This window comes from Anolis sagrei, chromosome 4 (genome assembly GCF_037176765.1).
Source record: "Anolis sagrei isolate rAnoSag1 chromosome 4, rAnoSag1.mat, whole genome shotgun sequence".
Taxonomy (NCBI): Eukaryota; Metazoa; Chordata; class Lepidosauria; order Squamata; family Dactyloidae; genus Anolis; species Anolis sagrei.
Genome location: NC_090024.1, coordinates 208,736,722 through 208,753,242, shown reverse-complemented (window position 1 = coordinate 208,753,242; position 16,521 = coordinate 208,736,722). Strand labels below are relative to the sequence as shown.

The following is a 16,521-nucleotide window of genomic DNA, read 5'->3' as shown; positions in this document are numbered from 1 at the left end:
CTGGCAAGGCAGTGTGTGGGCTGATCAAACATGAACTATATGTGGTTTGTTTTACATTATGCCACAAAAGTGTGAAATCTCTCACAGCCAGAACTCAGAAACATTTCACACTATCATGTGGCATTTTGAACAGTCCTCAGAAGGTAGTGCGCAACTGTGGCCCACAGGAATCTTTTCTCTGTACACAACCAAAGGGGGATGGAGAGGTATCAATATTCCAAGCAAGTGAGGCAAGAAAGTGTAGAAAGTTGGGAAACTACATCAGAAAGACTCAGAAAGATTTTAGCCTCATTAAAGTTAAATATATTCATGGTACTTGCCGCCTACAGAAAACAATATAAAATGCAGAACCATTTTCCAGCACAATTTTAATTTAAATTGGTTTCTCCACCTGCTTCTCTTTCCCTAGATGTAACTGTTTGGAATCCTTCCAGAGGGAGGGATCCAGACTGTCAGGAAATATTTGAGTCTTGTATGCTTAAAACAAAATGAAACAGCAGTACTGAGTTCAGTGCAATCGTCAGAAAGTAGCCATTATGGCAGGGAAGGGAATGGTAATTCCCAGCATCCCTTATCATTAGCTATGCTGATTAGCGCTGCTGGGATGTGCAGTCCAATAACTTCTGGAGAGCCAGATGATTCTCATATGTACATTAAGGGCTTTTTGAAAAATGAAGCCTTTAAGTTTTGTTAAGCAACCAGAAATGTCAATGTTTAATAACTCTAAGATGTGTAGAAACACTACTACTCATATATCTAAGGGGAGCATAAGGAGATGTAAAAGATAATCTCATTTTAAATACAGAGATTTAAATCTAAATAGACTTGGTTATCTAAATCTATCCAGACTTGGTTATTCAAGTAGGCATTTGGTGAATGACAATGTAGTAGTTAAAAGACACTCCAGGATGGATGCAAGGTCTAATGGTTTTAATGGCCATACAGCCTAGAAAATTCACAGCAACCCAAACCTAAAGGTTTTACCATTGGGTCTGTGATTGTTGTTATAGTTTTATATATGTTTTAATGGTTTTAATCTATTGTCACATATATGTTGTCAATTTTATATGTGATGTTTTATACATGTGAGGCATTGAATTTTGACATTGATTATGTTGTGAACCACTATTAGTCCCTCCAGAGAAAAGTGGCATATAAATGTAATAAATAAATAATATTAGTTGCAAGGAGAGTAGATTCACTGAATCAGTGTACTCTACATAAAATTTTAACTCACAAAATTTCCACTGATTCAGCAAGCTAACTCTGTTTAGGACTAACAGAGTTCTTACACATCTTATAGTTATTAAACATGAACATTTCTGGGTATTTTACAAACTGTTCAAAGCCTTACACAACAGGAATGGTTATATGATCAAACCAGCTTATCCACCCTCAATATTGTGAACCAGCATAAATCAAGAATCAACTGCCATTTTTGATGATATGATAAGACTGTAGGACTGAGATGTGAAATAGTTGTGAAATACATGCAGCTTGAGGACTGGTATTAGAGGTAGATATGGAAAGCAGTTGCCACTCTAGTGGGGGCCACTGATGAAGTATCCTGGACCTACTTCTCTTCACCACTGTAAGCTATTTGTACACTGACCTATCACCCTGGCCCAGTCAATGGTTATGACAATTTAACTCTTCAAGCAGCTTAAGAGATATCACTTATAAGATTGAGGACCCTTCCAGACAGGCCCTATAGCCCAGGATATAATCCCAGGTTTTCTGTTCATCCCAGATTATCTGGCAGTGTGAACTTATATAATCCAATTTAAAGCAGAAAACCTGGGATTAGATCCTGGGATGTAGAGCCTGTGTAGAAGGGCCTGGAGCAAACTTGTTTTCTGCTGCTTATAGAGACCAGAACACAAGCCAGTGGTTTCACAATACAAGAAAGGAGACCCTCCCCCCTCCCCCTCGGCAAACATTAGCAAGAACTTCGTGATTGCATGAGGTGTTTGACAGTGGACAGACTAGCTGGGAAAATGGTGGACTCTCCTTCTTTGGAGGTCTTTAAGTGGAGGTTGAATGATGAACTCTGGAAAGTGCTTTAGTTCTGTATTCTTGCCTGGGTTGGACCAGATGGCCTCCATTTCCTACAATATTATTCTCCATTCTATGATTCTAAGGAACAGCAGCAGATCACACTGCAGGAAAATGACAGCAATAAAAAAGAGGAGGATCGGAAATGACAAGGAGAAAGCAAATTCAGTGAAGGAGAGGGACCACTGAAGGAGGTGGGTTATACAATTTGGAGCTGGCAGTGCAAAGCACAGGGGAAGGGGGGAAGAGAAGGAGGAGGCACATTTATCCCTCTGGCTATTTAGCAATTATTGAGGTAAATCTGCTCCATTACATTTTTACAGGAGCACAGGGATGAATTTCGGCACATCAAGAAAACACCTGTGAGCTATTTCTGTCCCAGCCTGTCATATTCAGCACGGAGACCAACAGGATCCGGGCATAGATATGGAGACTGCTTTGGTCAGCCTTCACCGAGAATACTATGTCCAGTTGTGGGTACCACAGTTCAAGAAGGACAAGCTGGAATACATCCAGAGAAGAGAGACCAAAATAGTAAACAGTCTGGAAGCCAAGGCCAAGAAGGAGTGGCTTAAGGAGTTGGGTATGTTTAGCTTGCAGAAGAGAAGGTTGAGGGGAGACATGGCATTCATGTTTAAATATGGGAAAGGATGTCATAATAGGGGCAAGTGTGTTTTCTGGTACTCTAGAGACTAGGACATGAAGCAATGGATTCAAGCTACAGAAAAACAAATTCCACCTCAACATTGGGAAGGACATCCTGAGGGTAAGAGCTGTCAAATATGCTTTTTCCAAGGTTTTCAAACAGAGGCTAGGTAGCCATCTATCAAAAATGCATGGATTTTGTGTTCCTGGAAAGAGGCTGGACTACATGGCCCTTGTGGTCTCTTCCCATTTTATGTTTCTCTGATTCTGAGTCCTTGTTATTGAGGCAAGCCAACTAATTCCTATTCGTGATTTGACAAAAGACAGATTCCCTTTCCTTCTCTGGACCACAGTGGGAGCTCTATTTAGATCAAGCTGTTATGATGTTGTAAAAGGAGAGAGTGATGACCTATGTACTGCAAGCAGGGAGTCCCCAGAGCATAGGGATACACATGCCTGCCCTACAAGGTCTCTGTGGTCAGCAGGTCCTCCAGCCTACAAAATGGTGAACACTTTACCAGTTTCATATTATCTAGAGTCCTTTTACTGTGTATTAATGAGGTCGTTTTAAAATGGCTAAGAGGTCTTGCTATATAGGATAAACTCCAACATGTGCAGACTTTTAAAGTGCACTTTAAACAGTCATCACAATTTTAAATGAAGCTATGTGCTTCATCTCAATTTGCAAACATATAACAAAGGGCACAGCATAGCTAATTGCTTGTAAGCTGCATCATTTGGCTAATAGAATTACCCAGTGGATTCATGACTTTCTGCTATACAAATTACACTTATTGCATATACAAAAAGTACTGTTTTCAAATTTCTTCCTTATAAACTAACCCTGTGACAATTTATGTTCTTACTAAAACAAACTGAAATGGAATAGATCAACTGCTTTTGAATCTTTCAAATAGAGTAAAGAAAGCTGCAGAATTACTACATAGGGAGCTTTTACCATAACAACAACAATTGCGTATTTGAAAATGAACAAATGACATGAGATTTTCACACTTAAGATCATGGGGATCTTCCTAAATTCTAAATGTGTCTTTCCACATAGATGTGGGGGTAAATTGCTAAATTATCCTGATGTACCCAGAACTTCAGAACTATTCGGAGACTTTCCCAGGCAATGTTTTTATTGAAATTGTAATACTTGGCAACTGTTACTACTGTGGAAATTAATCCATGTAAACCACGGTGGAAAAACAACACCCCTCCTAACTAAGACATCAATGTAGACATCAATTTTTTTAACCTAAAATGATTATGATTAAAAACAAAATAAGCAATGCATTATCATAAGAGATGCAGTGTGTGGGGGAAGGATCACATCAGTTAGTAAGATGAATAAGGAATTCACCTGCTTTTGTTCTTCTCCTAAACTGTCCCACATCGATGCAACAATTTTGGATACATCTCCGAAGGTAGCATTGGGGTTTTGCCCTTTGATAGCTGCTTGTGTGTCTCTGAAAAACAGGGCATAAGCAGACACTGGCTTCTGGGGCTCATTGGGATCCTTCTTTTTCTTCTTCTTTTGATTCTTGGGTTTTTTGCCCATATCTGTCAATGGTCTCTTCTCTCCGGTTACCTGTCAAACATTGAGAAAGATACATTAATAATAACTGTCTCTCAGTTCACTTTTGATTTAGCTTGAAGACATGCCTCACAACCTCTGAGGATGCCTGCCACAGATGCAGGTGAAATGTCAGGAGAGAATGCTTCTAGAACATGGCCATACAGCCCAAAAAACCTACAACAACCCAGTATACATGTGCATCACAACCTTTCATTGTTGCCTAAGGGGAGGCTCACATACACACCACAAAAGCTCACTTCTTGTTGTTTAAGCATAGAATAGAATAGAAATTACCTCAATTTGAAGATCATTGATCTGGTATGAGACAATATTAATGTTCTATCTGTGGAGCTTGATGTGTGATGGCCCATTCAGATATATACATTATCATTTAATGATAAGCCATCATCAACAAAGAAGCATACTGACAAGGAATGGGAAAGACTGTCTGTAGTCATAGCATTTTGGTAAAAGGAAAGGGAAAGCTTAAGTGAATGGATATAGAAAATGATTAAGTGGGGCAAGGGAGGGAGTGAAGGAGCTCTCTGTTTCGATTACAGTTCTAGCCAGAGAAAAATCCTAGGTTATGTAATTCTCCTCGCCAGTTGGAGTCGAGCATTACAAGTTTATGAAGTTCATATTCCAAACCAGGGAACTGGAAACTCTGGCAACATAACTAGTTACAGAGTGGAAGAGAAATCATTCTGTCATCTCCTCTTTATGCTTAACCTGTATCCCTGGCTGACCCTTTTGCTCAACACAGCTAACAATTTTGACAATTCTGACTTTCAGGCAAAGGCCTGTCTTTACATGTGTGTCTTCAAAAAAAATGCCTTATGTGCTGTCATTGTTTGGCAAAGTAAATAAACAAATAAACAACAGGCTTAGTACTGCTAGCTTTGCCCATATCCTTCAGAGCTCTGTAATGTATCAAAGCCCTCCTCTGAGTCTGATTAATGGGCTGATCACACCTTTTATGGCCCATGTTGTCACTCCCCTGGAGACATTAATGACTGGGTTAGTTGAGCATGTCCTCCCTCTTGGGGAAGCCCAAGCATGATTTACTTGGCTTCCCACTAACAACTACAACAGCTATTTTAAAATTCTAGCAGCTTGAAGAACTAGGAACTCTCACTCCATGTGTGTGCTTGTGCATATGGCACACATGCAGACACATACACAGATTCACACTTTATTTCTGAGCAGCATTTCAGCAATCCCTTCACACTGAATTTCAACCCTCTCCACTCTATTCCTTAACATCAATCTGCAACTTCTCTCGTTTGCCTTTGTACTGCCTAGATTTACAAATGTCAAAATTGCTTTCTGTGTGGGTGTAGCAATGCTTTCTTCGCTCTCAGTCATGAACGTCAAGGCAAAATATCAAAAGCAACATGGTTTCTAAGAAATATCAGATATTTCTTCTCCTTTACTTTCCCCCATGGACCTGTAATCTCCCTCAGTGATTCTGGCAAAAACATCTCACTGAGGGAGTTTCAAATTTCTCTCACTAACCAACCAAACCCTCTCACTTTCTTTCTGCCTGTGATCTCCACAGTCATTTCCAGTTCCCTGCAGGTTTCATTCAACAGTTCATACGTTTCACCAAAAGCCTACTGACAGGAGTTTTAACATCTTTTCCATTTCTGTTTCTAGACATATTAAGTCCAGCTATGAGCCCACTGAAATTCTCCTTGTCTGACAGCCATCATCTGACAACCCTTTTCTGCAAGGCCCAGTCAAGCAGCTGAAAGGAGGTGGTAGGATCTTGAAGATGTAAAGGGAGCTCTACTATTTCAGGCAGCAAAAGAAAGAATAATTTTTGAACACCCCCTGCACTTCACACAATGAATACTCTCTGCAGAGCAGCAAAAGCATGAGCACACACAATTTTTTACACAGAAAACACTCATAAATGTGAGTGGAGCCCTCGCAGACTGAAATGATGTAGTTCACTGTATCACCCTAGAATCTTGCCACCAGCCCTCTACATTTGCAAGTCTGACTTTTGTGGATTAAAATGTTCTCTCTAAGAAATCTAGCTCCTCTAGTACAACTCTATGGCTATTTTCTGGGGGAAGTTGACCACATGCTGGAGGACCTACAGTTTCCTAGGGAGAATACCTCTCTAGAACTCTCAAAGTCGTCCTCCAATCCAACCCTAGGAGAAGCTGACCACAGTGTCATGATGGAGGATCTAAAGTTTCCTGGATTCTAAGTTTCTAGGAATCTCAGTGTCTTCTTCTAGTGCAGACATAGGCAAAGTCTGGCCCTCCAGGTGTTTTGGACTTTAACTTCCACAATTCGGAATTGTGGGAGTTGAAGTCCAAAAAAGCTGGAAGAACAAACTTTGCACCATTCTAGTGCAACTCTGGGGAATGTGGGAGGGCCCAGAAATTTCTAGAGATGTTCTCTCAAGTAAAAAAGAGGGTTTTTTAATTTGTGGTATTTCACTTTCATGGGCTGTGCCCCAAACCCCATCAAATGTGGAGGGCTGATTGTCCATTTATACAGAAAACTTGATATTCCTCTCACAGTAACAGCCTCAGTCAATCCTGACTTCCCTTAAAAAAATAAAAAATAAAGCGGGATAACCCTTAATCATCCCATTATGCTCTGTGGTAAATACTGATTTATCTGGAGAAGAAGCTCTGAGAGTTCACCATCAGACAACTAATTGGCATACTTGAAAGAAGCTTATAATGGCATTACACGTTTGTATACCTTACAAGAAATCTTCCAAATAAGATAGAAAAATATAATTCTATACCAAGTATGGGTAAACACAGGACCGGGGGCCAGATGCATCCCCTTGGGTTCTTTCTCAGGCCCTCCTCTTTCACACCATCCTATCTTTATTTCCTTCTCTCTTTCCTTCCTTACCTCCCTTCCTTACCTCAATTTTCTCACCCCCCTTCCTTCCCTTTCACCATTTCATCCTTCCTTCTTTCCTCCCTCCTTCCCTTCCCATTTTTCCTTCCCTTTTGTCTTTCTTCCCTCCCCTTCCTCCCTTCCTGCCTTGTCTTCCTCCCTTCCTTCTCTTTATCCTTCCTCCTTTCCTCTTGAGAGATCTTTAGCTGGAAGAAGACAAGGTAGAGAGGGAACAACAGAACCATGTTTCAAAATTTAAAAGGGTGTCCCATTTGGGGAAGGGTGACTTTCTGCTGCTCTAGAGACCAGGCCACAAGGGAGAAATGGTTTCAAATGGCAGGGAAAGAGATTTGACTGAAGAACTTCCTGAGAGTAGGAGCTGTTGGAAAGTGGCATAGGCTGCCTCAAGAGTATGGTGGAGTCTCCTTCTCTGAAGGTTTTTCCATAAAGGCTGTCTATTGGGGGTGCTTTGATTGTGCCTTCTTGCATGGCAGGGGCTTGGACTGGATGGCCCTTGGGGGTTCTTCCAGCTCTAGGATTCTAGGATTCTATATCAGGAGTTGGCAATATGGGATGTCATGGATACAATTTTTCTCTCCCGTCCACCATCTCATCCTGACCAAGGCTAATCCTTTTGGGATTAAAATGTTTCCAGTCTTTCCTTTACTTTCTACCTCCAAAAGAAAATAGAATGGGGAGCAAAAGGGCAGGGTGGGGACTTGAGGAGAACCCCTTCCTTCCCGGCCCGCCCACTCCGCTCCAGCCTGCCATGTGGCCTCCAAGTTAGAAAGTTTGCCCATATCTGGTCTACACACTTTCTGAATGGTCACCTCCTATCTACATTAGAATCTGGGGAAATTACTTTCTTAACTAAAAGTGCCAAAATTCCCCACGCAATATGGGGCATTCTGGAAGCTGTTCTTTAAAAACATCATTTCACCATCAGCCATTTCAGATAAAACTGCACAAGATGGAACCAGATCACTGAACTATCAAGCCAGTGCTGTTTACTTTGTCAGTGACTCTCTGAGGGCCCTTCTACACAGCCATATAAATCAGAATATCAAGTCAGATAATCCACAATATCTGCTTTGAATTGGGTTATCTCAATCCACAGTGCCATATAACACAGCTCAAAGCAGATAATGTGGGATTTTATATAGCTGTGTGGATGGGGGCTGAGTTATCAAACTGAGAAAAAAAATTCCCACCCCTGCTTTCCAGATAAATTCAAAAGGGAAAGCCAGGATTTGAACCTGGTATGTTTTGAATATGCATCTCACTGCTCTATCATTGAGATATGGATTCTTCATTGAAGGTAAGTGTTGCTGTTGTTGGCCTGAAAGCTAAATTCCTTCCTCCTTGCCTGGAGTTTATTGCAAGCCTGCAATAAAGGATTTTAAACTCCCCTGTTAATGTATTATAGTAATAAATGTTTGAAAAGTGTTTTCAACTGCTATAACTCTTAGCCAATGTCATGGGAATTCTGGGGGCTGCAGTTAAAAATCAACTTTTCAAAGCTGTGTAATGTAGGTATGCATGCTTTCAAAATTGTTGCAAACAGCATTTCTAATTAAACCCAACAAGAGAAAACTAACTAATAGGATAAAGAAAACTGATCAAATCACATAGGAACTCCCATAGCTGTCTAAGTGGGAAGAGAGAGATATTGCAGATACTATTTTATTATATTTTGCTAAATGTATACCCACCTTTTCCATATAAAATGCACACAGCAGCTAATAAAAAGAAAATACTTGCATAGAGACTATAAAATGAGTATTCGGAGTCCCAAGTAACCTAATTAAATTATGCTGTTATGTGCATCATTGTACTTCTCTTTAACTACCTTGCAGTGCACTCATTTCCAGGGTTTGAGGGACGTACAAAGTTTTGCATATATGGGATAGAGGATCTTTTTACACACATACTCATCCATGTTTGTAAATTGTTGCTAAGTGTTGCTGTTTTTAAGAAAAAAAGGAACAAGTGCAGGCCGAGGCCAGACAGTGACCTGCCTTTGTTATTAAGTGAACATAATAGTAGCTTTTATGAACTGCATATAGCGCTCTTTCAAGGCATGTTTCTTTAGATCATGTCTCTTTCTTACTATGTGACACATAAAAAAAAAACCCTACATAACTGATGTACAGTAGAGTCCCGCTTATCCAACCTCCCCTCATTCAATGTTCTGGATTATCCAATGCCATATGCCTCCTACCTGGATCAATACATTGTTTCAATACATTGCAATTTTTTGGTGCTAAATTCATAAATACTGTAATTACTACTACATAATGTTACCATGTATTGAACTGTCAATTTGTTGTAAAATATGATGTTTTGGGGTTTAATTTGTAAAGTCATAATGTAATTTGATGTTTAATAGGCTTTTCCTTAATCCCTCCTTATTATCCAACATTACACAAAAACATTATTGTTAAAGCATAATAAAACTATTGACTGAATTAAAAATCATTTCAAACAAATCCATTCATTTAAAAAAGAGTACAGTGGACTCTTTGTGTCCATTGGGGTATGGCTCCAGGACCCCCCATGGATACCAAAATCTCTAGATGCTCAAGTCTCATTATATACAAAGATGTAGTCAAATGCTGTCCCTGATATACTATGGCAAAATCAAAGATTTCTTTAGAATAGGTGTGGATATTTTCAAGCCATGGATAGTTGAATCCATTGGGGCAGAATCTGTCAATATGGAAGATGGAGAGTACAGCATACTACTCAAAATTTTCTTTATACAATATGCAATTGCAAAGGGTATGTTGGGACTAATAGAGGGCCACTAAGCCCCTTTCTCATGTTCCCAACAGAAATGCCTTTTAAGGTGGTGGGGCTGCACCAACACTCTAGAATTAATGCAGTTTGACAGTCCTTTAATTGACATGGCTCAAGTCTATGGATTGCTATAATTTTTAATTTGGTAAGGCACCCACACTCTTTGGCAGAGAAAGCCAAGGAGCTTGTAAAATTCCATTATTTTATACCATTGAGACATTGCAGTTATAGCAGTGTCAAATTGCATTACTTCTACAGTCTAGATGCACTCTGAGAAAAGATCTCCTCAAACAATGTTTTATTCAGCCCTTCAGTTATTCAGGGTCCAAACGATAAACATTTTGTTATTTAGTCACTACCTAGAACACTAAACCAGTTTTACCTAAATTGTTAAGCTACCTAAACATAAAACATCTTAATTAAGAAAACTCACTGCCACTAGAGAAGTAAAGTCAAATCACATTTAGAGTAATTTCCTAAGACACAGCCGAATACACGTCTGTTAAAGTGGGTGCTACTTTTAAAGAATAGAAACTTCTTTTCATTAAGATAATTCTGCCAACACCTAAGTGGCAGGTACCCTAAGGATTTCTGCGACTTTGCTATGCATGGTGGACATAAAATGCAGCAACAATATAGATTTTGAGTAAAATGAAAACTCTTTTAAGGTTAGGACATCTGAATAATAAACCATTATACAGACCCCACCCAACCCACATAATTCAGTGTCAGCTTACAATTCACTCAGTCAATAGGAGAATCTTCTGCTGGTATAGTTTTTGGCAAACTTTTCTCTTCATCTCCAAATGCTTAAAAGTCAGTTAAAAAAAAACAACAACAACCATATCTGACCTGATGGGGACAATATAAAAAAGTGGGAAGAACGGGAATAATAATCTTTTCTGCTATTCAATCCTGACTGGACATTAAGCTGATTCTTAATTTGTGATCATCAATCCTAGGCCCCATCTACACTGACCATTTAATGAAGTTCATATCAAGCCCTGCTCAAAGCTATGGTGAAATGGAACAAGACAAAGAGGAGCATGTGACACAAGGCTTGTTCTTATTCTGAAAAACCATGATTTAATAGGTTGATCAGACTTGGTTTATGAGATACATGTGATCATTTTAACTGAAATGGATGAGAACACCCCAATTATTAAAACCAATCTAATCAGCATATCCTGGAAATACGCAAGATATGCACATTATATTGACAACAGCTCAGTCCAGGATTTACATGGGTATTCAAAATCATCAAATTCAACAAAACTTGTATACTCAGCATATTGCAACATACATTAAATGTTCCTGATCTCATTGTATGTGATAAAATATACACAATATTATGGTTGAGCACAGATACTATGGAATTAGGTGTGGACAACCTATAGCCTGCCGAAGGCCCCTTGGAAACAATCAGTTCAGACCTCTGTCAAGACCCAGAGGTCTTATTGCAGCTCACCAGGGAACCTTCACACTACAGTTATAATGCTATGTTTCCACTTTAACGGTCATGAATGTATCCCACAGAATCCTGTAGTATGGTGAGGCATCAGAGCTCTATAGCAGAGAATTCTACAAACCTCTTCCTAAACTGCAAATCCTAGGATTCCATAAGACAGACCCATGAATGGTTAGAGTGAAAAATAATGCTGGATTTGCATGGTGTGGAAGAGCTTTAGGTGTGGAGTATGGGAAAGGGTTGTCAGAAAAGATATATGTTCGCTCCACTCACTTGTGGTTCTTAGTCTTTGCACACGCACTCCCATATACTTAACCTCCAAACAACCCTCAACTAATGGCCCTTCCACACAGCCATATAACCCAGAACATCAATGCAGCGAATGCTAGAATATCTGTTTTGAACTGGGTTATCCGAGTCCACACTGCCATATATCCCAGGTCAACGCAGATAATGTGGGATTTTATTCAGCTGTGTGGAAGGGGCCTAAGACTCCCCATTCCTGTTATGATTTGTCTCTGACTGAAATGTGGAATAAAGTAAGAATATATTTCAGAAGTCCACGTTATTTTAACAAAACCTCCAAACATAGAACATACGAAGAACAATTTTCTCTTACTGAATGCTTCTGTGGTTCATATACCAGTTCCATTTATCTGCCCAGTGATATTATATATCAAGAAGTTATTGAATGCTAGCCAAAGCCAAATAGTAATATGTTTCCTTCTAAAGCCTAAAAAGACTTCTTCTTTACTCACACTAATTTAAAAACTCAAGTAAGATTTCTTTAAAAACCTTTATGTGTCAAAATAAATAAAAACCTTTCCCTCGTATTTCATTCTGGTGAAGAAGTGACAAGTTACTCAGCAGAAACCCCAGCTGGATATCTCTGTTTTCCTATTTTCTCTTTTTAAAAAATGAGAATTTAGCTTCTCCAGAAGCGCATTCGCAACAGGAAAAACTTGGGTATGTGTGTGCTAAGCCATACATTTATTGTCACAGTCCTAACCTGGAAGGACAACATGAAATTACATCATCAACATTTTCAGTAGGATGGAAAAAGATTTAGAGAGAAAAATCTCTTTCAGAATTAGCTACCTTAATGGTTCTATTTATTATATGCACTGGCGTATCACTACTTCAATTGATATAATTTTCAAACCTGACACCTCCTCTGATTCCTGACATTAGAAAAGTCCTCTGTAGACAATCTTGGTTACAGAGAAAACCTCTCTCCCTCTTTCTTTCTTGAGGAAAAGCAGAAGGTCTTTTTTGTGTGACTGCTGCATAATATTTCTGCCAATACAGATGGCTGCCTCTGTCAAACAGTATGTCTGTCAAAACAGGCATGGCTGCACGTACCTTATAATGTGATTCTGTCTCCTCTTCCTGAGTAGAACTGGAGGGAGATGGTGTAGCAGATTTGCTTCCGGGGGGTGATGGGGAACCATGGGTAACACCGCTCCTCAAACTCATCTGAGATATCAGCTGGGACTGGCTGAGGGCACTCATGTGACCGGTTATCATCCCTGCTCGATTGATCAGGGGAACTTGATGGTTGGACTCATAGGAAGTGGCATCAGAGTGGACCATCTCCTGGATCTGAGTTAGGAGAATATTACTTTTCAATTAAAATTGTATTGTATTGATCTTATAAATACTACTTTATAATGCATACTGGGCATGGTTGTTAACTGGTATTATTTACACATGGGGAAAATAACTAATTTGTTGCATGCTGGAAAAAGCTTGCTCCTAGTTTGAAGTCATGAGTATCTTCTTCCATTGTTTTCTATCGCAATGGATCATACATCTTTTAGTTTTACTTTCAATTTGCAGAATACTGAGCAAAATATTTTAGGTTGCCAAATAACAAGGCATGCTGTGTATCTAGTGTTAACCTCTATCACAGGGAATTATAATGAAACAGTGGGAAAACAGTTCCCTAATCCTTGGTAAACCCAACATGCCTGGAATCCAAATGCTATCGAATTCTGCTTTGGCAGGTTGGAGCTGCACTGCTCTTTTGACATTAATCATTAACTGTTAGTGTGAACTAGGTCATGCAGTCCTCTGGCTCCAAGAAAAGTCTGGTTTTGGGGCACTGCATTGGCCTATTGTGTCAGCACAGTGTGGCAGACTTTCCAATTGTACTCTTAATCGTTCCAATTTCAATTTGTCATCATCTTACTTTCTCTGTCCATGGATAATATACAAGCTATCCCTGTTTTCATGACAACGATCCATAATCAAAATGATCCATAATCAAAATCTGTATATTTTTGGTGGCAATGCAAGGCTCTGATGTGGAATGGTTAAGTAAATATGACAAGATGGAGAGTACAAATCTAAATCAAAACCTAATATTCTTCAATAGTAAATGTCAAATATGACAGTGTAAGAAAAATAGATTTCTTACATTCAGGTGGATATTCCTTAAATTTGAAAAGAATACTTCTGAACTTGGAATATTGGAAAACAGAAAGGAGAAACAGAAAAGTTTTAAAGTCCATGGGTAGAAACAGAGATAGCAAGATTCTGCTTGATTAACAGAATGCCATTACCAGTGGTTCTTAAACTCTGTTCCTCTGTGTTTGTTATTTCCACTCGCAGAATTCCCAACATTGGCCATATTGCCTGGGAATTCTGGGAGGTTAAATCCAAAACATCTGGAGGACCAGAGTTAGAGTATCACTGCTCTACACAATAATTCTTAGCATGGTATTTCATTAAAGTCCTTTTAATGACCACTGTTTTACACAACAATTTCTTAGACTCCGTATTTCATTAAAGTGCTTCTAAATTACTTTTCATTAACATTCTTTTAATGAGGATCAAATCTACTAATACCAAGTTGTTGTTATTTTGTTTTTGTTTGTTTTTTAAAAAAGAACCATGCATTCTCTCTAAGAGCTTAATAAAACAAATTGTCTGTGGAATACCACTAAAAAAAATCAAGATTTGTAATTTGAGGCCCATGCACAAAGTATGTTTACTTATGGTATAAATTGCAACATTGAATCTTTAAACATGGAATAGGTCTTTTTTAAAAGGGAAACTGTAGCCAAAGACCATCAAGGGCATCAGCGCTTATATTGCCTGAGGCCAAGCTGCCTGAAGTGAACAGTTTCAAAAAATATTCTCACTGGTAGATATGTCTCGTTTGTATCAGACTGGAAAAAAATAAGTTGAAAGTTATATACACCATTACGCTTCAGGGCTGAATCCAGCTGGCTGCTTTGGGAATGAGTTTGTTCTTTATCCAGAATGCTCAATATTTGTTCATTCTGGCATTTCTTGCAATCTGTTTGAAACAATTTGGAACTGTCTACTATCATAGACTTGATATCAGATTGACTACAGCTCTATTTAGTCTTTTGCCTTAATCTGTGCAAGGAGAAATGGGCAGTGGGCATGTCAATCCTGTTACAGCCTGGGAGCATATACCATATATACTCATGTATAAGTCTTCTTCATGTATAAACCGAGGACAGGTTTGAGGAGCAAAATTATGGATTTTGCTATAATATGTGCGTAACTCAGAAATAAAATTAAGGGGCATGTAACAAATATTTTCTTCTCTTTTAAAAATGCATACTTTGGAAGAGAAAGAGATCACGTTGGCATATCCATATTTACTCGAGTCTAATGTTTCACTGAATCTAATGTGCACTTCAATTTTCAAAACCCTGAAACCAAAAACAGCATTTGCTGCTGAATGTAATGCGCAGCAGCAGCAAAAAGTGCACCCGTTGTCATTTAGAACACCAAAGCTTCCGGCAATGGGAAAGAAAACCTTGGTGTGCCTCTATGCTGTACATCGAATCCACTTTAATTGCCTTGGTTCAATGCTATGGAATCACAGGGGCTGTAGTTTTACAAGGCCTTGAGTCTTTTCTGCCAAAGGATGTTGATGCCTCACCAAAACTAAAATTCCAGGATGCCATAGCATTGAGCCTGTGGCCATTAAATTAGAGATGGTGTCCTTCGAAGAGGCGCTCCAGGTGCTCCTAAAGTAGCTCCCTCTTTGGCTATAGCTCAACACCAAGATTACTGTATGACATGAATCTAATGCACACTCTAATTTTGGTGAAGTAATTTAACCCAAAAAGATGAGTATTAGATCTGTGTAAATTGAGAATATAATTGCACTCAGTTCTTGTGGGTTTTTTCGGGCTATATGGCCATGTTCTAGAGGCATTTCTCCTGACGTTTCGCCTGCATCTATGGCAGGCATCCTCAGAGGGTGAGGTCTGGAGCTGGGAAAAAAGGGGGTTTATATATCTGTGGAAAGACCAGGGTGAGACAAAAGGCTACTGTAAGATGGGCTAGGTGTGAATCTTTTCAATTGACCACCTTGATTAGCATACAATGGGCTGACTGTGCCTGGAGCAAACTCTTAATGAAAGGTGATTAGATGTCCCTGCCTGTTTTTCTCTCTGTTGTTTTAATTTTAGAATTTTTTAAAACTGGTAGCCAAATTTTGTTCATTTTCATGGTTTCTTCCTTTCTGTTGAAATTGTCCACATGTTTGTGGATTTCAATGGCTTCTCTGTGTAGTCTGACATGGTGGTTGTGAGAGTGGTCCAGCATTTTTGTGTTCTCAAATAGAATGCTGTGTCCAGGTTGGTTCATCAGGTGCTCTGCTATGGCTGATTTCTCTGGTTGGAGTAGTCTGCAGTGCCTTTCATGTTCCTTGATGCGTGTCTGGGCGCTGCGTTTGGTGGTCCCTATGTAGACTTGTCCACAGCTGCATGGTACACGGTAGACTCCTGCAGAGGTGAGAGGATCCCTCTTGTCCTTTGCTGAACGTAGCATTTGTTGAATTTTCTTGGTGGGTTTGTAGATTGTTTGTATGTTGTGTTTCCTCATCAGCTTCCCTATGCGGTCAGTGGTTCCCTTGATGTATGGCAGGGACACTTTTCCTCTGGGTGGATCTTCATCTTTATTCTTGTGGCTTGTTCTTGGTCTTGCAGCTCTTCTGATGTCTGAGGTGGAGTATCCATTGGCCTGTAGAGCCCAGTTGAGGTGGTTCAGTTCATCTTGGAGGAGGTGGGGTTCACAGATTCTTTTTGCACGGTCTGCCAAGGCTTTGATGGTG

At 39.5% G+C, this 16,521-nt stretch overlaps 1 protein-coding gene across 8 annotated transcripts in view; it reads right to left on the bottom strand.

The window, feature by feature from the left end:
- TOX2 (TOX high mobility group box family member 2) overlaps positions 1-16,521 on the bottom strand; it is a 268,905-nt gene that overhangs the window by 40,041 nt on the left and 212,343 nt on the right. For 6 of the 8 annotated variants that reach the window (XM_060772356.2, XM_060772357.2, XM_060772360.2 and 3 more), the window contains 2 exons: positions 12,783-13,022; positions 4,067-4,294 (listed from right to left, as the gene is read on the bottom strand). In XM_060772356.2, the coding sequence (XP_060628339.2) occupies positions 4,067-4,294; positions 12,783-13,022 (468 nt within the window). The remainder of the gene's footprint in view (positions 1-4,066; positions 4,295-12,782; positions 13,023-16,521) is intronic. The other 2 variants (XM_060772362.2, XM_060772363.2) reach the window with 1 other exon arrangement.